This window comes from Pocillopora damicornis, chromosome 8 (assembly GCF_964200805.1).
Source record: "Pocillopora damicornis chromosome 8, jaPocDami1.2, whole genome shotgun sequence".
Classification (NCBI taxonomy): Eukaryota; Metazoa; Cnidaria; class Anthozoa; order Scleractinia; family Pocilloporidae; genus Pocillopora; species Pocillopora damicornis.
The window spans coordinates 17737078-17757918 of NC_142677.1; the positions used below are offsets into that span (position 1 = coordinate 17737078).

At 39.7% G+C, this 20841-nt stretch overlaps 1 protein-coding gene across 1 annotated transcript in view; it reads right to left on the bottom strand.

The window, feature by feature from the left end:
• Window positions 1-20841, bottom strand: part of LOC149041674 (serine-protein kinase ATM-like) — a 42483-nt gene that overhangs the window by 5189 nt on the left and 16453 nt on the right. Inside the window, exons 28-61 of the mRNA XM_089213859.1 lie at window positions 20805-20841; window positions 20489-20709; window positions 19834-20004; window positions 19002-19162; window positions 18394-18661; window positions 18071-18177; window positions 17331-17454; window positions 16635-16958; window positions 15789-15866; window positions 15134-15286; window positions 14510-14639; window positions 13998-14186; window positions 13209-13305; window positions 12537-12684; window positions 11956-12147; window positions 11275-11464; window positions 9913-10120; window positions 9256-9500; window positions 8961-9019; window positions 8771-8854; window positions 7708-7772; window positions 7309-7416; window positions 6415-6534; window positions 5861-6098; window positions 5292-5483; window positions 4747-4869; window positions 4313-4366; window positions 3459-3566; window positions 2107-2277; window positions 1819-1902; window positions 1155-1268; window positions 911-1072; window positions 559-697; window positions 70-149 (exon numbers count right to left, since the gene is read on the bottom strand). Of these exons, the coding sequence (XP_089069985.1) occupies window positions 70-149; window positions 559-697; window positions 911-1072; window positions 1155-1268; window positions 1819-1902; window positions 2107-2277; window positions 3459-3566; window positions 4313-4366; window positions 4747-4869; window positions 5292-5483; window positions 5861-6098; window positions 6415-6534; window positions 7309-7416; window positions 7708-7772; window positions 8771-8854; window positions 8961-9019; window positions 9256-9500; window positions 9913-10120; window positions 11275-11464; window positions 11956-12147; window positions 12537-12684; window positions 13209-13305; window positions 13998-14186; window positions 14510-14639; window positions 15134-15286; window positions 15789-15866; window positions 16635-16958; window positions 17331-17454; window positions 18071-18177; window positions 18394-18661; window positions 19002-19162; window positions 19834-20004; window positions 20489-20709; window positions 20805-20841 (4944 nt within the window). The remainder of the gene's footprint in view (window positions 1-69; window positions 150-558; window positions 698-910; window positions 1073-1154; window positions 1269-1818; window positions 1903-2106; window positions 2278-3458; window positions 3567-4312; window positions 4367-4746; window positions 4870-5291; window positions 5484-5860; window positions 6099-6414; window positions 6535-7308; window positions 7417-7707; window positions 7773-8770; window positions 8855-8960; window positions 9020-9255; window positions 9501-9912; window positions 10121-11274; window positions 11465-11955; window positions 12148-12536; window positions 12685-13208; window positions 13306-13997; window positions 14187-14509; window positions 14640-15133; window positions 15287-15788; window positions 15867-16634; window positions 16959-17330; window positions 17455-18070; window positions 18178-18393; window positions 18662-19001; window positions 19163-19833; window positions 20005-20488; window positions 20710-20804) is intronic.

Consider the following 20841-nt stretch of genomic DNA (forward strand, 5'->3'; position numbering starts at 1 on the left):
AATGGTAATGATGATGATGACGAAGTATAAAAAATCACAGTCGTCAAGAGTTGACAATTTTATTCCTACTTTTACTTCCATAGTGGGAACTGGAACTTCTTTGAGGTTTACGATTCTTCTTATCGTGACTTCTGGCAGGTTCAAGGGACCTAAAAGGCAACAATGAAACAAAATAGTAAAAGTTTCAAGATCTGCCCGGCAATGCTACGAAATCACTCAAAGTAAACTCTCCTGAATTCCTGCATTATCACTTCTTCATCTTAAATATACATATGTTTTGGAATCGGACGCCTAAAAAAAAAGTTTCAGCTTGGTTTACCTCCATTGGATGACAGTTCTTTCCTGCGGCTTTAGTTTTCCTCTAGAGATTTGACTAACACTTAGTTGGAGTTAGCGGTTTGGAAAAAAGATTAAAAGGAAAAGGAAACATTTGCCATAGAGCGGGGCTTGAGAGAAGTAAGTAGTTGCCGTCATAGTTATTCAATTTGAATTTCACATGGAACAAATACATAATGTAGAGAGCAATTGGCTGCTCAATACCCGCGGGTCTTATTGTACCTCTCTCTTTCTTCAACTGCATGACATCCACGTAAGCCAGTTCAATGTAAGCTTCACACAACAATTGCATATTTTTGACAAGTTCTCCTCTGTGTTTACCAATTCTCTCTAGCAAAGAGTAAGCTGTTTGAGTACGAGCCTAAAAAAAAGAAGCCGTGAATACAATAACATTGAAACAACATTCCACAAATAGCAATCATTAGGAATTTTATTTGAGACACTAACGCCAACCAGAAGTTATAGGGTGTTTTCACTGGTGTGGATCACAAGTCTTTTGTCTAAGCCATCTGTTTACATGTGCTAAAACAAGAGCATTCCACGAGATGCTGAAGAATGAACACAAATAACTCACTTCGGTGAAGCCTTTCGTTCTTTTAGAATGACTCCTGGCCAGCCTAGAAGTCCCGTTCCTCTTTCCTGTATTTATGTACTTCTCGTCTTTTTCAGCGTTTGCGAGCGCGAGTAAGATGAACAGAGTGTGGTGCGGGTGATCTACTGCTGCTTGCTCAATGAGCTGAGAAAAAAATTAACCTCGTTTCAACTAACGACATATTTGAGTTAAGATTTTTTTAACGAGGTACAAAAGCTAGACATACCTCGTTAAGAGTACGCTGGAATAATCGGTTGTCATGTGACTTTGTCCCTAGCCTGGCTGCGAGCTGGTACATCAAAGGGAGAAACTTGCGGGACTGAATCTTTGTCAGCCCTTCCTAAAAACAGATCAAAGATTATCGCTGTTCAAACGGGAATCAAAGGCGTTAACTTATTACTTTCGGGTAGTCAGGTGTAAAAGTTTGATTCGAATCGACTCTGATTGGACGGATTCTTCACTCTGTTTACCCAACGGTTGTATGCACGCAAAAAATATCTAATAGACACTTAAGCCAGGTAATTTAAACAAAGTTTAGCCGTCGTTTATTTCTTTAAATCAACCCTACTCTAAAGAATACCTGAGGCCCATTACTCGCGTAAAACCGCGGTTTGGGTTAGACCTCGTGTAAATGATCGACCCTAAGAGATGTTGCTGGCCCTAAGTTGGGGTTAGTCCATAAAAATGGTACCCAGGTCCATATTTCAACAACCATTTCTTCATTTGTGCCTTAAAGTTTATCATTTCCCTTGTCTCGCCAAAGAACAAACAATACATGAAACACGGGAAAAAGGATTTACTGCCCGAACGCACTAAACATATTATAATTTTTGCCAGATTCAAATGGCATAAAAATAAATTTTTTTTTTATGTTATGCCTGTTGACATACCTTGATCATTTCGGAGACGAACTCTTCGTTGGCATTGTCAAACCACAGTGAACATAGTCTAAACACTCTCATATCATACTTGTCCTACAAAACAGGAGAAAAAAATTAAATTATCAAAATATAGGATAATAAAACACTACACCTTCGGTGCATGCATGAAGTTGAATCTTAAACCGGTATTTTTCTTGGATTTTTTTCTGAGATACTGCAGGCATTCAAAAGACGAAGGAGAAGACCACAACCTAACGCACAACTGTTAGGAGACTCTTCAGTCAGTCTGTAACCTACCCCCGTTAGTAATGTTTTGATGTAGTTTTCCACTGCTGTCCGAAGGAACATGAGCCTGTCCCTAACCACCTGCTGTAGTTCCTTCTCATCCATCTGAGCCTGCAAGTTCAGTGTTCTTGTATACCTGTCTCTACCGGAGTCACACATTCGCTGTAACTGTTCCGACTCCACCTTTCAGCAAAAGATGACATGCGTTCTAATTCATTGGGTAATTTAGTATCATCAACCGAGTTGTTAACGTAAATTGGCCACCGTAAAGACTTTAAAAAGCTGACGTTTCGAGCGTTAGCCCTTCGTCAGAGCGATGGACGAAGGGCCAACACTCGAAACGTCAACTTTTAAACTCTTTACGGTGGCCAATTTACGTTATCAACTCCACTGATAATACTTAATACCCTGTTATACTCTCCCACCCACGCAGCACCATGATTTCTTTAGAAACTTACCCCCTTTATTCATTTGTTTTAATTAACATCTTGGAAGGAAAACTGGAGATTTTTATTGCAAGATAATTGCGGTCAAGTAAGGCCCTTAGGGAGCCACTGTTGAAGCTAGTAAAACTTGAGATATATCCTATTCCAAAGTCACGACTTCAAATTAATTTTGAGTTATCTATGAGTTAACCGTTCGAATTCTGGTAACAATTGAGCCTAAATGTATGCCCCTAAATGTATTGCCCCTTTTTTTCAATTATAGGCTTCAATCAGTCATCTATCGAGTGACTGCATTCTGCTGAAGCCCTTGAAGTGCTTCTAGAGAAAACGAATCCAATTATTCATAGTTGCCCTGATTCAACCTCCAGAACAGTTAACCGTTAATAATAGGGAAATGTGCCTTGCGCTATTTTCAGGAAAAAGAGTAAATGAAGCGACCCAAGAAATAATAGTCGAACGAGAGATGTTATGGTGACTTAGATGTTTTGGATAAGGTTTGTCCCTAAAAAGTTGTCGCTGACAATGTCTGCTTTTCATATCGTTGTCCACACGTCACTCATTTCCACCGAAAACTACAAACCACAGTACGTGACGTGCACGTCACCAAGCAAAACCATGTTGGAGTGGAAAATTCAGACTCTATGATATTTATGGCCCTTACGAACAGATTCTGTTGTAGGAAAGTGGTTTGTGTTTTGCGAAATTTTTTGTGTTTCAGTACATTGAATTTTATTTTGGGAATTTCAGTTTTGTTTTGAGGAATTAATTTTTGTTTTCGTAAATTGATTGGGTTTGACCACTTTTAGGCCACTGCAGGACCACAGACCTATCCAGGATTACCCTGACACTGACTTTCACCCTAAGTGGGCGACTTTTAGGCAAAATTTCTTATGTATTTTATAAGTATTTTTTTCTAACCTTTGCCTTCTTCATCAGCGCTTCTTTGTCTTCGTAAACACTCGAACTCATAAAATCTACTTTCTTTTGATATTGTGAATCAGCAAACCATGCGAGCGATAAGAAGGCCTGCAAAGAAATACCAGGAAATACTGGTTCATAAATAAATAGCTTTACAGCATCAACACACTGCCAAGAGTTTTCAAGAGTCTTGAAAACAACTACTAAGGGGCAGCAATTCATAAATTGGCAGACTGTGAATCAGATATTATGAAAATCAATATTTGACTGAATCATCGCCTAATTGAAAATGCACTTCTTTCAATTAATTCAGTCTTATATGGATTACTTGCAGTCAGTCCCACTTTCGGTTTCTTAAGGTAGTTTTTAAATCAATTTTGCTTACAGTTTATTCCATCCTATTCTGCGTTTTCATTCCACTATTGTTTGTTTTCAGGATACTTTGGCTTCCTTGCAGTATCATCCAATCCAGTTTTCTATCCCGTCAGTTCTAATTCGGTCTCAGACTAGACGTAAACTCGCGAAGACCTGACGAACTTCAAAATTGTTCCGCTTTTCTTTGTCATGTACAAACGCCTCATGGTCGTCAAGACAAAGTTTAAATAACAAACCTTAATAGACCTAAGATAAACATGCATATTCTCCATACTGTTTTCTATTAATTTCCTAAGGTGCTGACAAGGAGAATTTGTTTAACAATCAAGAGCTTCTTTGGTTGGTGATCACATCCTTTATTCTCGAGAACTTTTAAAATGTGTCATTCAGAGGTGATATTGAAGGAGAAATTAGGTGCTAGTCATTCTTAGCGGTTAACGAGCTAATATCCATCGTAAAGAAGATAATTTGACACAAACCTCGATCCGAGAAGCTTGATTTCCCCCTATCGTACATTCCATAAGACTAGCGGCCTGAAGAGGGAAGATACGAGGGTCAAGAACATCATTACCAAAAAATTGTGGTGACGGCTTTCGTAAAAATTACATCGGCGGGGAAGGGGGTTCCTCATGTTCGCATTCGCCAGGTTTGCTTAACAATTCACCGGATCCATTCATACTCTTCTGGGTTGTGAGAACCACTGTAAAGGTAAAGTGGTATGGCTGCAACTGTTATCCGCCACGGCCTCTTATGCGCGACATGGAATTTTACCTCACATCTCTCAGGAGGCTTCAAGAACAGGCATAAGAAAAGTTTACAAAGTTCGATTTTCAACCAATCAAGGAGACCAATTATGGCGGAACGTTCTCTACTCCTAGATCAAAACGCTCTCATTCTAATGAACACCACTGACCTTTTCTAAGTAATTTTCTATGATGGTGCTTGGATTCTCGGATTTTGACTCCGCCAGCCAGGTACCATAGAGTCCAAGTGTTTGTGGATACAGACTGCATGCCTCCAAGCTCTGGTCTTTTGCCTAAAATGTGAGAAGAGGACAAAAACAGATTCTTCGAATCATTTTTGGTGTGTAAACAAGCGACTACTATCCTTGTCCTATTTAAAAATGGCAGCGAAAAGGGCTCAACATCCGTGTTTTCATATTCCTTATACAATAAATTAAGCTTGGAATGTACTTTCACCGTCAATACAGCTGAAACCTTTGTCCAAGAATAAATTACAAAAAAGAAACCGTTCTTGAATCTCAAGCCCACCATACTTTGTCTTGCTCATATCAAATATTTTGAAAAAGTACCGGAAGTACAGACGACATCCAATTTTCCGTGTGTTTAAAAAATTGAACCTAACAGGGCATAAACGTTAGGTTTCCTTAGTTAAATTAAATTGTATTTTAAATCGTCCACTGAACTCTTACACAACAGTCCTGATTAGAATTCGTACCTTTTCTAGGTGCCTCGTAAGAGATTTCAACAGATACATAGCTGTGTCTTGTTCTCCTCTCGCCCAACGTAATTTCGCTTCTTCCATTTTCCATGACCATGCAACACCAAGGTCCTCCGCTCCAAGTCGACTTTGTAAGTCTGTGATGTCACTTTGCAACTGTCGAATTCGGAACAAAGCCTTCTCGGCCACCTGCAGCGATACACAAGGAAAATGTAAGTTGTGAGATTTTTGGCACAACTCTGACCAATTTGGTGTTTAAAAACTAAATGCTGTTGCCCAATTTGTTCAATCTGTACTGAAACGGTATTTGCGAGAGTGCACCGGTTTTCCGCTGGACACAGGTTTCATTGGATGGTCATTCTACTATAATTATTCTAACTTAGCCTAATTATCAAAACTAAAAAGTGCAGCGACGAGAATGAAGAAGATTATGTTAGTCGGCTGTGTACACCCCAAATAACCTTGCCCACTTTCATATCACAGGGTCTGCCGCTTAGCTAAGATCGTCCAGTCAGCCTAATTACGCTAAAATGCTCCATAAAATTCCACTAGGTATTATATAGTACCTGTGGATTGTGGGACCGTCGAGCGAGTCTTGCTTGCATTTCTAAGTGTGTGGCGAGATCCTTGTATGACCGACCCAGGCGCATCAGGCCGCCTGCATCATTTCTTTTGCCATATCTTAGTTTGACAACAGTATGGAGCATTGTGGTTCGGAGAGCAAGCAAAGGCTCTAAGAACTCAAAATCATTGTCCGGGAGTGGAAATCGCTCATTCCAGATATCAACCATGTTGTCTACCGTGCTGAAATCAAAAAGAGAAAACTTCAACTTCTGTTTAAACGAAGTCGTGTCAGGTTTGTCCCACATTAATGCCACAGTTGCCAGGAATGACATGGACTGCGGAAATTGAATCTTGAAATGTGTTAAACAATAAGATGCAAAACTAAAAGCAATCTTCGTCATTCACATTTTTCCGCGCTTCAAGCAGCCGGCCTGTTTTTACTTTGGGTTCTCACTGGTTAATGATGATGTCAACCTTTATTCTAATTTGTTGCTGTGATCACTTTGGTTTGTGTTTTAAGGAAACTCAAAGGTAACCGGCTCTAAATCTGACAAACCTGTTCATCATGTTTCCAAAATTCTCCAGTTCGACAATGCACTGCAACCGTGTCAGTGAGGGGTACACACTGCGCACGCTCTCTAGACTGACATGCGCGATATCATCCATGAGACGTACCCTAGAAATACATGGAAATGATTTGATCCTTCCTTGGCTTGATAACTGGCTTAAAGACCCTTCTCCACTATAGCTAACGAAATCAAAGTTTTATTCATGGGAAAAAGTTCCCATATAATAATAGGACCTCTAGTCCCTTGCGCAGCTATTCTTGAGGATGAATAAAGGGGCGAGGTTTCTAAAGAAGCTGTAACGCTGCGTCGATGGGTGAGTATAAAAAGACAATTTTGGTTTTATCAACTAAGTTGATAATGTAAATTGCCCACTGTAAAGAGTTTCAAAGCTAACGTTTCGAGCGTTAGCCCTTCGTCGGCATGCGTTAGCCCTTCGCTCTGACGAAAGGCTAGCGCTTGAAACCTAAGCTTTTTAACTCTTTATAGTGGCCAATTTACACTATCAACTCAGTTGATAAAACCAAGTTATCTTTTTCTTTAGGATGTCACGCAACGCTCCCCCAACAGCGGAATGTTACGTAGAATCTCAAAGAACCCCTGCGAATGAGGTTATAGAGCCCAGCCCTTCTGATTTTGCATTCCGATACTCAGCAACTGAGTTACAGACAACTTGATGGTGAGCTAAGTTATATAAAGAAACCAGGCTTTCCTAAATTATTCCTGCGCGACATTGTGCATTGCGACAATACAGTTACAGGCTCGGGAAAGCGTAACTCTGGGAAATCGTAGTAAAATGAAAGTGAAACAAAAAAAAGAACAGCATGATAAACATGCCTATTTCGCTAACGTAAGGTGCTACATTTATCTTGATAAATAATTACTTTGTATTGTCCAGGGTGCAGTGGAATAGTTCCCATTCTTCATCTTGTAAGGCACACAAGCAACTGTATAAGGACTGATGAAATCCTTGAGGAGTGTCCGAGCCAACACTAAGGAAACAAAAAATTTTTTTCCTCAACTCGTTGCAGTAATACCAGCTGAGTCACCGACGTGAATTGAAAAATTGAAAGGGAAAGAGGGAGAGGAAAACCAGGTGAAAAATGGACAGATGACATCAAGGTTTGTTCAGGGATGTCTGTAGTGAAGTGTAAAAGGAGGAACCATTTTATTTCCTCCAACACCCTTACCTCCTTTCCCTGTCCACACTTCGTGTATATTTTGGCAAAGTTTACGGCAGGTAAGAAAAGGACATTTGATCTAGTATTTAAAAAATAACATACCTTGAGCTTGTGTCCAAATCCCATAAGCAGTTCTGCCAAGCAGACTCAAACTGCAGCTCCGTAACCTAAGGGAAGAATAGAGCACAGGTGAACGAACAAGCTTGTGAATCCACAGAAGTGCTCATAAATCCAAGAAAAAAATGATACTCTTAATAAATTGTAGAGGATGAAATGAAAGATGTGGTGAGCATAAATATAATAATAACAGAAGGAAAAGGATTTATGGAGGTCGAGGAGTAGAGGGAGAATGGGAACGAAGAGGAAGAAGAAGGAGAAAGGAAGAGACTAAAAAAAAGGATTTATGGAGGTGGAGGAGTTGAGGGAGAATGGGAACGAAGAGGAAGAAGAAGGAGAAAGGAAGAGACTAAAAAAAAGGATTTATGGAGGTCGAGGAGTAGAGGGAAAATGGGAACGAAGAGGAAGAAGAAGGAGAAAGGAAGAGACTAAAAAAAAGGATTTATGGAGGTCGAGGAGTAGAGGGAGAATGGGAACGAAGAGGAAGAAGAAGGAGAAAGGAAGAGACTAAAAAAAAAGGATTTATGGAGGTCGAGGAGTAGAGGGAAAATGGGAACGAAGAGGAAGAAGAAGGAGAAAGGAAGAGACTAAAAAAAAGGATTTATGGAGGTGGAGGAGTAGAGGGAGAATGGGAACGAAGAGGAAGAAGAAGGAGAAAGGAAGAGACTAAAAAAAGGATTTATGGAGGTCGAGGAGTTGAGGGAGAATGGGAACGAAGAGGAAGAAGAAGGAGAGAGGAAGAGACTAAAAAAAAGGATTTATGGAGGTCGAGGAGTAGAGGGAGAATGGGAACGAAGAGGAAGAAGAAGGAGAAAGGAAGAGACTAAAAAAAAGGATTTATGGAGGTGGAGGAGTAGAGGGAGAATGGGAACGAAGAGGAAGAAGAAGGAGAAAGGAAGAGACTAAAAAAAAGGCAACACATACATCCTCAAGCGAAAATTGCTATGGCCATCCTTTGATACCCTAAGAAACTTCAAGGCAATTTGGAGTACATTAATAATCACCCCCCAAACTGTTACAGGTCAACTGTGCGAAAAATTATTCATACCTCAGGTGTCGTTTGTGGATTTTCCACTGACAGACCTTTCAAATAAATTCTCATAACATGGTCAAGACCAAAGTTCTTCATCGACTGTTAAATGGAAAACAAAAATAATTAAATAATGGCTACAAATTTCTGAGAAAATAAATGTTAACTGCAGAAACATGACATTCAATGAAGCCATTTTAGCACTAACTTGCAATAACCCAGCTTGTGACAAGTCGGGGATGTTCTGCATTCGAAGGTCGCAAGCACCTTTAAAAAAGAAACAGAGGAAAAAATAGATACAGAAATGTTTAACCGAAAACCCAATTTGAAAGACTCCTGATTAGATTAAAAGTCAGGTCTGTAAAAACGACAGTCAGGATTTGAGTATCTCGGAAAAAATTATCCTAAATTTTAAAAGTTTTCATTGTTCTTTTTTTATTTTTTGCTTTTGCCGTTGAGCATTTACACCACACAACACCATTAAAGTATCATGTTCTTCCTACCAAGGGCCTTTTCCCAGGCGTGCTCATGCATGTATGTCCTGACACGGGAGTCAATATCAGCTAGTCTCCCAGCCCCAACGCCATACATGCTGTCCGGTTCATCAATAGCCGCATAAGCCTCAAGAATTAGGGTCTGGTAGCTGTTGCTTATGCTTTCATCGCTGCTCTGACTTTTAGAAGTTTCCATCTCCAGATTTTGACTGTTGGTTGGTAAAGAAATAGACACCAAAGAGTCGGGCTTTGATCTGCAAATCAAATCAATTTGATATATCCATCAGTAGTTAGCAAAGAAATTTTTGACGGCATTATGGTCAAAGAGTTTGCTAACAAGACTCTTTGTGCCAGCAAGTTCTTTGTTAGTTCTAATTCCCTATGAACCATAATGGCGTAAATCCTTATGTTACGCTCTCTGGGATCAGACAGAGAGGAAGATTCCAATTAAAAAAAACTTTGTAATTAAGCGGGCCGTACAGTGAAATACGACCGCTTAATTGACCAATTATAGCGCACGTACTAACTGAGGGATATTACGATGTAACACAATCACTTTTTCACGCGAAAGTCAAATTTAATCGCGTGACAACGACAACACAATCGTAACTTAAACACCTATTTTGTAATGTCATTATATTTTGTACATTAAAATCGGTTACTTACTTTTGAATATCAGCCCATATTTCAGTGTAAAGAAGGGCCGTAAAATATGCAGAACACCTCTGAGCTGCTGAGGCAACTTCCAAGTAATCTAAGTCCAGCCAGAAGTTATTGTCCCATAAAGTGCTTTGGCCTCGTCCCTTTTTCGGCAAGTTCTGGGTTCGAAGATACGTAACAACGGCCAGCATTGTGCGAATACTCTCTTTCTTAACTATAAAGTACAAAATTCAGATAATCAATAGTTAAAAAAAACGAACCACTTTGAAGTCAGCTGATCACGAACTTCAACAGATGGGTACTGATAAGAAGGTGTTGAGCACAAAGCACAGGATGGAACAAGAAGGTTTGTTCTTATTTTCCATATTGGAGCGAAGGGCTTATGAAGACTTAGAAATCACTGAAGGGACGTAGAAGCTGGGCGTCGCATTTCGTGTACGTAGGAAGGACAGTGCTATGGATAAATTGAATGAGATTGTGTGAGACACTGGCGGTAACTTGACGATTAGAGCACTAGACTCCGGAACAAAACATCCAGGTTCAGCGCTGCCCGAGGCCATTGCGTTCTGTTCTCTGGCACCTCACTTTCCTCTACACAGAGAAGTGTAAGGAATTTTTTTTCAAGTAAATAAATCTAGGTTGTCATACAAATGACATTCAAGTGAAGAGAGGACCCTCGCAGGAGAGCGGCAACTCAAGAAACTTCAGAAAAGAAGCCTGGAAAAAAAAATTAGCTTCGACGGGATTCAAACCCGTATCTCTCACACTTCAGAGAAGAATTGTAAAGGAAGTGAAGAGAGAAGTATTCCAAGGAGTACCAATAAGTACCAGGACAATGAAAGAGAGAGATGATGAATTGCTGGAGGTTACTTGCGATTGACCATTGTCCTGTCCAGAAGGATTAGCGATATTCCACGTTGCTTCACGTTATGGAAACAAAACTGATATATCTCACGGAAGCTATGCAGACTTGTATAAGATGTGCGTGAGATACGTTTCGTTGAAATAAGATGATGGAGAAGCATCACAATAAAAACAAAGAAAAAATGCACCAACGCGATTTATTACAACAGTCATATTGCGGTCATTCATTGCAATATAAACTCTTGTCGTGGGATATAATCGTTTGCCTCATGTTGTAGTGTCTTCCAATAGGGATCGCGACGTTTCGACAACATACTTCGAGTCTTCCTCAGGTAATAAAGGAGACTGAGTAAGTGTCACAAAATGAACAATTCTCAGTTATGATTGGTTGATATGCTGTTGAAACTTTCCGATCCACATCGGAAATATAAACACCACAAAACTTTACTACATGATTTTCATTTCGAAATACAATCTATTCACTAACAAGAACGTTTATCTCACCTTCGCTTTTGCTTGAGGATGGCTGATTCGGAGGTAAAGGAGAGTTGGGTCTGCTTGGGACAACACTTGTTCCATTACAAAAGGTGAAGAAGTTTCTGAACTGTTCCGACAACATCGTCCTGATGGCATCATCTCCACATTCCAGTATGTTGTGTATCAAGTAGGGAAAAACGTGTTCAGCAAACTCTACCTGTCAATAAATAAGCGCAGGTAAATAAAGGATCCATTAGCAGTGGAAATAACTAGAGCCTGCCAAAATGTTCATGATATCATCAAATTACAGGTGTATATCTCTGGCGGGATACATTTGCTAAATGCGACCAATGTCCTCGAAAAGTTTGAAGCTGTAAGGTTTATTCCCTTTTGTATCTAAAAGTTTTACGATGCATAAGGGAAAGTTGTTTTACTTCAACGCGCTTTCGCCTCTTTGTTTTTTTGGTGGATCACAAAACTTGTAAAGTCTGTTCCCTTACGAAACAGTTGCTTCCTGATTGTCCTCTTATTTGAATTTCAAAAGTTATCAGGGATTACCTTGATTTTACTTTGTTTTAATCGCATTTTCGCGCGCTACGGGCAGTTTGGCTCCGTGTGAAAACCAAACCAAATGTCTCCTAAGGGGAGCCCATTCAAAATTATAACTATCAGACCACACGCCTAAAATGAACATGCCAACCAAATTACCTTTACGTCGCAAATGGGGGATAACACAATAAGAACTTCATCTTTGACAAATCCACTTTTGATCAAAGTACAGGCCAGTCTTGTCAGCCACTGTTCATGGCTGTACTCCCGGACTTCACTTCCGGGTGTCCATAACTCTGTAGCTTCAAGACTGCTATTAGATATTTCACAACTTGTGTCCATGGCTGAAGACTGCAAGAAGCAATATTATACAAATTTAAAACCAACTTCACTGCGCGCTTCAACATCTTTTATTATTTCTTAGCAATGTAATACAAACGAGTAAAAGACAGATGGCAAAAAACTTAAATTCTTGACGTAATCCGTTCGAGGTTCTAAATCTCTGAAAGTACAACTCGATTCCACGTTGAAACTAAACGTAAACAAGCTACCCATTTTTTTCATTAACCAAGAGATTCTATGGAATTTCTTATTAACTGCTGAAAACGTGATACGCGAGCACAGCAATATTAAAAAAACTGCCATCTATTAACAATTAAAGCAACTACTGGAAAAAAGATTTAGTTGTGTATATATATATACAAAAAAAAAGAAAGAAAAAGAAATAAGAAAATACTTGCTCTTTTTTTCTTAGATGGTTTGAATGGCTCCAGGTACCACAAAAGCTGTTGTTGCTTAGACTCCTCGAAAGACTTCAAGAGATCGGCACCAGAGGATGTGGAAAGGATTTTCTTTAAACACGAAGCGGCAGCTGTGACGACGCCAACCCTTCAAGATAATTTACGATAGTGAGCTGCTGTTCACTTAAAGGGTTAATGACAAAAGGTCATTAGAATTCTGAGGCGAATGGGTACAACCTGTTCCAAGAACGAGAGTTGGTATGCAAAGTAGGTATTATTTTGTAAGTTCGAAATTATTTCCTTTTTTCATTCTAATTCGTTCTGGTTTGAGGTTAAAGAGTGTAAGAAAGAAAATCATTCACATTTGAAGAGAATCAATTAATCAGAACTAAGTGCAATATGACGAACAAGACGGGAAAATTTTCCGTAGGTCGTAAGGATCATTGTACTTTTAGCCTGATCTTGAACATACTCCATAAAAAAACCGAAAACATTCAACCTGAAGTAGAAAGAAGACAGCTGGCCCCACTAGGAGAGAGAGAGTACTCAAATTTAATTTGTCAGCTTAAGTATGTACTACCATATTTTGGCGAGGAAGAGTACTGAAAACAAACTGTCTTTGTTGGTGTTGTTGGTAAGTAATAATTGTAGTTTATATTATGTTTCACTTACTTTTTATCGATGAGGTATGAGTTTAAGAGTATGACTATAGCAGCATTTCTCTGATTCACAGAATCTCCACATTTGTTAACCACAGACGAAAATGAATCTGAAAGAAAGGAAAAACATTACCATCATTCAAATGCACATATTTTCAGACCCTTTATTTTGAGAATAAATCAAAGTGCAGCCCAAAGAAAGAGTTAATAACAAGCGGTTTGTTAATGGTTAGCACAATGGACTATGCACCAAGAGGCCTGGGTTCGAGCTTTAGCTGGATTCGAGGAGTAAGTTTCTGATAAAACTTTGGTGCTGAGTCGGTGGGGGAGTGCAACAAGATAATATTTGGTTTTATCAACTGAGTTGATATTGTTAATTGGCCGCCGTAAAGAGTTTCAAAGCTTACGTTTCGAGCGTAAGCCCTTCGTCAGAGCGAATGGAGGAATTCTGGGTCGTGTGTGTTTATATGCGGAAAATTGAGCTACGCTGTTGGTGGGAAGATGATGACGAGAATAAATTAGTTGAGTGAAAAGCGTTCCTTGATACCGTGGAGACTAAGAGTTCCTATTTAAAGGGTAAATTTTTATTCAAGTCTAGCTGTAAGGAGAGGACGCAGACTGCCATGTGCTTCTTAGAATTATAAGGGAGATTAAAATGTCTGACAACTGTTTTGGATGCGTCCTCGCCATTCCTTTCTATGTCGCGAAGGTGTTCTCGAAATCGGTCACCAAGCCGTCTTCCTGTTTCACCAATGTATATCTTTTTACAATTAGTGCACTGTATGAAAACTGCCAGCATTACCTGTTCTAGTTTTAGACCCCAACGAAACAGTAGAGAGTTCCACAGCTCCAATGTCACCCAAACAATTTGCTACTTCACATAGTACAACTTTAGCCTGATCTTCATCACAGGTTGTCAGTGCAGAGCCCAAACTGATGAGCCCACGAACGAGGTCAGCAACAGGGCTAGCGGTTGACTCTCCACAAGCATCTGGACAAAGCAAATAACTTATTGTGGAACTCATACGAAAAAGAATATTTTTTTTCAGGATTTCATACCTTAGAGAAAATGCATAAAAAACCTTGGAACAAGGACTCCAACCAATAACAACTAGGCCCACATCCAGAGGGAGCGGAGTGCTTTTAACTCGGCACCATTTCTGCTCACCCCTAACCCCCTTCAAAAAATGTTAACTGTAACCTTACTCCTCGGGTAAGAAGCATTGACCACCCTCTGAACAACGGCGACCACAGACAAATTGACGCCGGCAGCCTCCAAATGAACTTGGAATACTAGAGTAACAACACTGTTACCTTCTGTCCTGTTCATAAGCTCCACAAGTTGGTTTTTGTTTTTAACGATTGAATTCCTTAGTAGCCGGAGTCCTTCCAGTCTGCTCACTGGTGATGAGCTTGGGTCAGCCAGCAAAAAGTGGGCAATTTCCTGTCAAAAATGCAAAGATAACATACAAGGATTAGTGTGCAAATTTAGCTCGACTATCAGGTTGTATTTTGTTGCAGAACATTTCACTGTTTCATTCTCCATCACCCTTGTTCCTTCTCGGATTACTATTGCCTCTTAAGACTTTCACTCTTAGGAGTGACCACAGCCTTCTTCAAATCAAATGTCATTATCAAAAAATAATCAGCCAGTTTGTAAGAGATATGCGATCCTGCCGTTTCAAAATTTGCAGGTATGATGAGGAGGGAGGGTTAGGGGTTCCGGATCCCCCTGACCTTCCCTTAGGGTCTGCTACTGGTCTTTCTTCATCAGCCGGTGAACTGAGATAAAAGATGGCTAGATCATCAACACATTTGTAAAGAGGTTGGAACTATCATATATTGTCCTCGCGTACTAAAATACTGATAAGGAATGCCCTTTCTCAGCGGAAACAGTTATGCCATAATCATAATAAGAACCCGATGATCCTTCCGTACCTCACTCAAAGATGTTCGGCTTTTTCGTATTTGCTGATAGCTTTGGTTGATTCTTTGAAACTTTACTGTATCCGGAAATGGGTCGAGATCGGCTATTGCATCTTCTAACTTTTTACTAGAGTCCACTAGCAAGAAATTAAGTAATTCCAAGGCCTGTAAATAAAAGAACGAATATAGAATACCTAATAACACTTCCCTTCAATCCAAAGAGGAATGTTTTCAAGGAACAATGTTCGGAGTGACAGTGAATGTTGTCCATGCAGTAACAGGAAGTATGGTTTATCTTTTAACAATTCTTTTTTCTAGTGACAGTAAACGATGTTCAGTGACCCTAAATGATATATTATGACGATAAATGATGTCTTGGGAAGGTTGTTGACGTCTATCAATGGGGAAAGATGTCTAATGACATTAATGATATCTAATAACAGTAATCTCATGTCTGGCGACATAAGATAATGTCTAGAGGAGGGAAATGATCTTTAATGACCAGCAGAATAAGGAATACTTAGAAAATATGAACCAGCGATTAAAAGAGAAACAGAATTGAGCAGAAGTAGGCCCGGAAATTGAGCTGAATTGTAATTACGGACACGACATCTTTAAAAGTTACCATGAATGACTATTATCTATTTAAATAGAAACCATTAGATACCTTTTCGGCTCTTTCATCATCGCCCAAGGCATAAGGAGTCAGCGCGCTTGTTATGACATGAAGATGGCTTTTAAATTCCTTTGTAAGGTAAACAAAAAAAACTGGCTATATCACTAAAGGAATGACGAATCTTCGAAATTCTCATACCTTTCCAAAGAAGGGAATGTCATTAGGAATAAATAGACAAAATAGTAGGAAAAATAACGAGGTTTTCTACCAAATAAGAGAATTTATTGTGCTAGTTGGACGTATTGAAAATGGTAAGACACTTAAATTGAGCCCGATTAGTCTTTTATTAAGGAGCCGAATGAAACATTCTTAACTCAAAACAAGAGAAGATCAGGCTATGAGACGTGACCCTTTATGGCCTCCGAATGATTAAGAAGATGGTGCGAATTTTCTAGACCAATAAGAGAGCGCAGAAAAATAAAACAGAGAAATCCTAGATTACTTTCGATACTCAAAGAAAAATGTGCTAGAGGTGTAGATACCGTTAATGAGTAAAGTGACTTCAGGGCTCCAAGTTCCCTTTTTAAAAATTTGCCTTTTGGCGACCTTCAGCTGTAAAATGGTCGCCGTAGAGAATAATTTGGTCGCCGAAAAAAAAAATCGTTATATCAATGGAAGGATACTTCATGTTGCGTTACCGGCGTTTGCAAGTTTGATAATTGGACCGAACAAAGATAGCTTTTTTTTATTTTTTCCTTCAAATTTGTTCGTCGCCATTTGGTGACTTTCGCCGAAATTTTAGTCGCAAAAATACTTTTTACCCGCCATGGCGACCAAAACGGTTGCAACTAGAGTGCTGGGCTATTTGAAAGACCTTTTTTGGGCCCTTTGTCTTACCTGGCTACAACAATCTACGGCAGCTTTGGAAACATGGTACATCAGATTGCAGCATGGCGAAAACAAGTCTTCATCCACCACGAGACAAAGTTTTCGTCGTTTCGAACGTGTTCTTACTTGTGTTTCGTCACTGATAATTCGTAGGAGGGAGTAAATCACGTCACGGATGAAGAATGCCCAGGTGTTTCCCAAACCTTCAGGAAGATCTTTTAAAAGGAGGAGAACAAAAAGTCTGTACATGGACAGAACCCTTCTCTTTTCGTGGATAATGTGAGTTCCAGCAATCCGAGAGGTAAGAGACAAGAGAATCTTTTGGATACTATCCTGTTGAAAGAATAATATTGTAGCTATTCAAAGTCAATTTAGAAGTAATCTTCCTTACGGGAAAGTATGACACTGTGACCAAAATGAGAACATAATATCACGCTTGAAAAAATAAAAAAGAAAAAAGAACAACTCTTATATTAACGTTAAAACATAACAAAATTAACTTGTCTGTGGAGGTTTAGAAAATACTGCGTCTCAATTCCATAGTAAACTTCAATAAGCAAAACTATTGAATTTAAATCATATCCCCCTTGCGTCAGTCTTACATAGAAACTAATTCAATACCTCCCCAAAACCATGAAATCGGTCAACAACACCAGCACACTTCAAAGCACTTACAATAACTCAGGTAGTACGGTTATCACATACCTTGCTGTTACAAAGCACAGACACCAATGACTTTCCTCCAGAGTGACAACGTGTTAGAAAGTCAAACGTGGCCTTGATGGCATGTGACGTGAAGTGAGGAGGATCAGGTTCTGGGTCAGTGTCCCTGTTATCGACAAGTTCAGTAATGTTTATATATCTTTTAGGGAAAAGACATACCTTATTTAATTTAAAATGGTAATAGGACTGAGTAGAGTCCAATTCGGTCTGTAATCATACGAATGATTAACAAAATCGGACGACCGCGGAGCGGGGGTCCGATTTGTTAATCACTAGTATGATTACAGACCAAATTGGGCGACACAAAGTCCTGTTACAATTTCCTCAAATGTGATTGGTGCATTTGCTACTTTATTTTTCACTAATCATTCTGAAAAGTTGTAATCGGACAGTGTAATCGGACACCTGTAGCCGGACAGTTGAATCAGCCAATTATACGGAGTCCACTTAGCTAAATCCACCAATTACAGAATTGATCACAATAACCACTTACCATGAAAAAGAACTGGGAAATTTCTAGAACATAGGAATTTTATACTTTACACATTGTCTCTACCGGAGCTGTTTGTCCTAAATGTATTCGTTGTTTTTCGGAAATTGTAACGGTTGATTAAATGAAAACAGTCACTACACATATGACCCAGTGTGAGGGACGGCAGTGGTGAAAGAAAACCATAAAAAAGCATGAAAATAACCCAATTTATTTGACTTTGATTACTTACCTTGAAAACTGGGATATATCTGAGCCCTCTGAAGTTGGCTCATACATCCTCAACAAAAGGCCCACTATCTGTTCGTCAAACTTCTTCGCCAAAATCTTGTCAAACCCCTTGGAAAGACAGTTTGTATTTATTGTGTTATCGTCGATCTATCATCTTCATCGTTAATATTTGCTCAACATAAAACAAAAAAAACAACAACAACAACAACAACAGCAGCACAAACGACAAAAACAATTTGACTTTCAACACGAATCTATCAGGAGTCCATAGAATAATACTGATTCTAAAAATTAGATTTCATAAAAGCTATAAACCGTACTCACGTCTTGAGTAAGAATGCTGATGAGGAAAGCGTGGCTTTTTGTTGCCTGAGCAACCTGTTTTCCGTTGGAGTCCCTAAAGTCAGATGGATCTGTTCTGCTTTGTGCAGCAAACCATGGCAACAGGAATGAGGTAATGTCGCAGAAGCTCTGTGTGATGTAATCACTAAAATCTCCGCTTGGGTTGACTTGATTTGCAAACAGCGGAATGGACTGATGAACAGTATCAGGTCTCGAGATGAGATTAGCGAGAATGGCCGGATGCTGGTACCTTGGGTTAGAAATGATAATAAATTTTATACAATTGAAAAAGATTTCCTACACATGATCACCGTAATTAGTATATACCACACAGATAAATCATACTTTTCCTGCGCGCTGATTGGCTGGGTTAGAGGTGATTAACAAGTACCATTCACCTTCGAGCAGCCGAAGAGACAAATCACGTGTCAACAATTTAATTTCCGACCTTTTTTTGGTACATTGACGGAATTAAACCATTTTCTTTTACTTCTGTGTGGTATATACCAAAACAATAATTCATTCACGTGTCGGTGAAAGTAGTGAAAACCCCTCTGAGTTGCAATGACTGAGAAGTTAATAGGACGTACTGGAAAAAATCTGCAATTGTCGCGTAGTCCATCATCTGGCAAGGGAAATCAGTGATCTTGAAGCCATTATTTAGCCATTTATCTATGATGAATTTCAGATGACTCTCTAAGTAGGCAGCTCTTGTAGAGTAACCCAACTCTAGCGCTAACTGAGTAAGGACCTGGTCGACATAAAACAGTAAATGCAATAAGTCTGTCAAAAGGACGTTTTAAACATAAGAATACATAATCTTTTGACCTCCAAAACGACAACAATTTCATTCTGCAAACAGGCTACAAGTTTTCTAAACACTTAGTCAGCGGGTAAATGGGACAAGGCGCCCGTATAGCTAACGCTATCAATTCTTACGACGAATCATTCGGTAATCAGAGTTATAGACTGCGTTGCTGGCGGTCTGAGGTTTTCCTCTCCGCCCCCAAAACTGCAGACCGCCAGCAACGTAGGCTATCAGAGTTGGTGTTTGTCTCACCACAAAGATACACAACAAGAAAGGCCAACGCAACAGAATCCAAGACAAAATGTGCTCTAATGCCTGTCCATAGCCTTACAGGGAATTTATTTAGGGGAGGGGTTAAGGAGAAAACCTCGTACATGTTCCAGCGCTAACGGAGTAACGACCTGGTATGTCAGTAGAATGAAACAGCTCCTGTTGGGAGTGACTGAAGGAAGAGGCTCATCAGTTATACGCAAACAAAAGGAATGATCAAAAGGTTGCAGTGACATAAGGTTCCATTCCGTATGAATGGAATACAAGCTCATTTAGACTGTTGTCAAGCCAATCAGTGAACACAGCCATCCAGCTTACATCTCTCGTTTTAATTATAGTCCTACCTTTTTTACTAAATCCTCGTCCAAATACTGTTCCTTAACTGCTTGGAAGAGAAGTGCAACTGCTCTTTTCTCACAGATCGGGCTTACAAGAGCAATATGCCTTATGCAAGCCAACATAGAGCTTGACCTGTTGACTCCTTCATCTTCACTCTCATCATTACTGAGCGATGGCTAAATTGAATTCAAAAGAAAATCCCTGAGGCTACTATTAATTTTTCAGTGTATCGGGTTAGGTGACCCAACAAAGCACTAAAGAGTTCGGAAGGCCTGGATTGAGGTTGAAGCAAAAGTTAAGCAGTCATGGAGAGCTTTTTGGGTCCAACAAAACACGGCTAGCATGATGGATCGTTTGCTCTTGCGTGCAAAAGATAAACATGATAGAAGAGTGCTGGACTTGTGCGCAAGTTGTTCTTCAAAGGGTGGGTAACACTGCCAATTGGATAAAGCGCTAGCCAGCAAATAGATGTGAACATAACGTACTGCATTGTCAACCGGATAAGGTTTAACCCAGTGAATACGGGTATCCACCCTTCGAAAAGCCAGAATAGGAACGGTAAAATCTTCTCTTATTTGTCCATTATCTGTCAAGACAAACATTTGCCGGAGTACTTAAAATTCAGTCACAGAGTCACACAGCCTATCGCCACTCACTTACCACCACTGTTTCAGTTAGTGACCGTACCAGTATCCGCGAAATATGATCAAAACATTTGTACTGGTGATCACGAGGAGCAGGCACAGCACTATTTCCTGAAACGTGTCTCACAAACAACACACTGATCGCAGACGCCATGTGCATTCTCAGCGCATGGCTAGAGTCACCAAGTAGCTTTGGGAATTCCTCGCACAGCGAGAGAGATGATGAATCCTGTCCAGCTGTAAAAGGGAAGTAACAAAAATTTAAGCTTAAAAGAAAATCCTCATGACAATCTGTTGAGCTCGTTCTTCCAAATGATACCACCATCGCTTACCTTGCTTTAAACCACACCAACTTTCTTCAGGATCTAC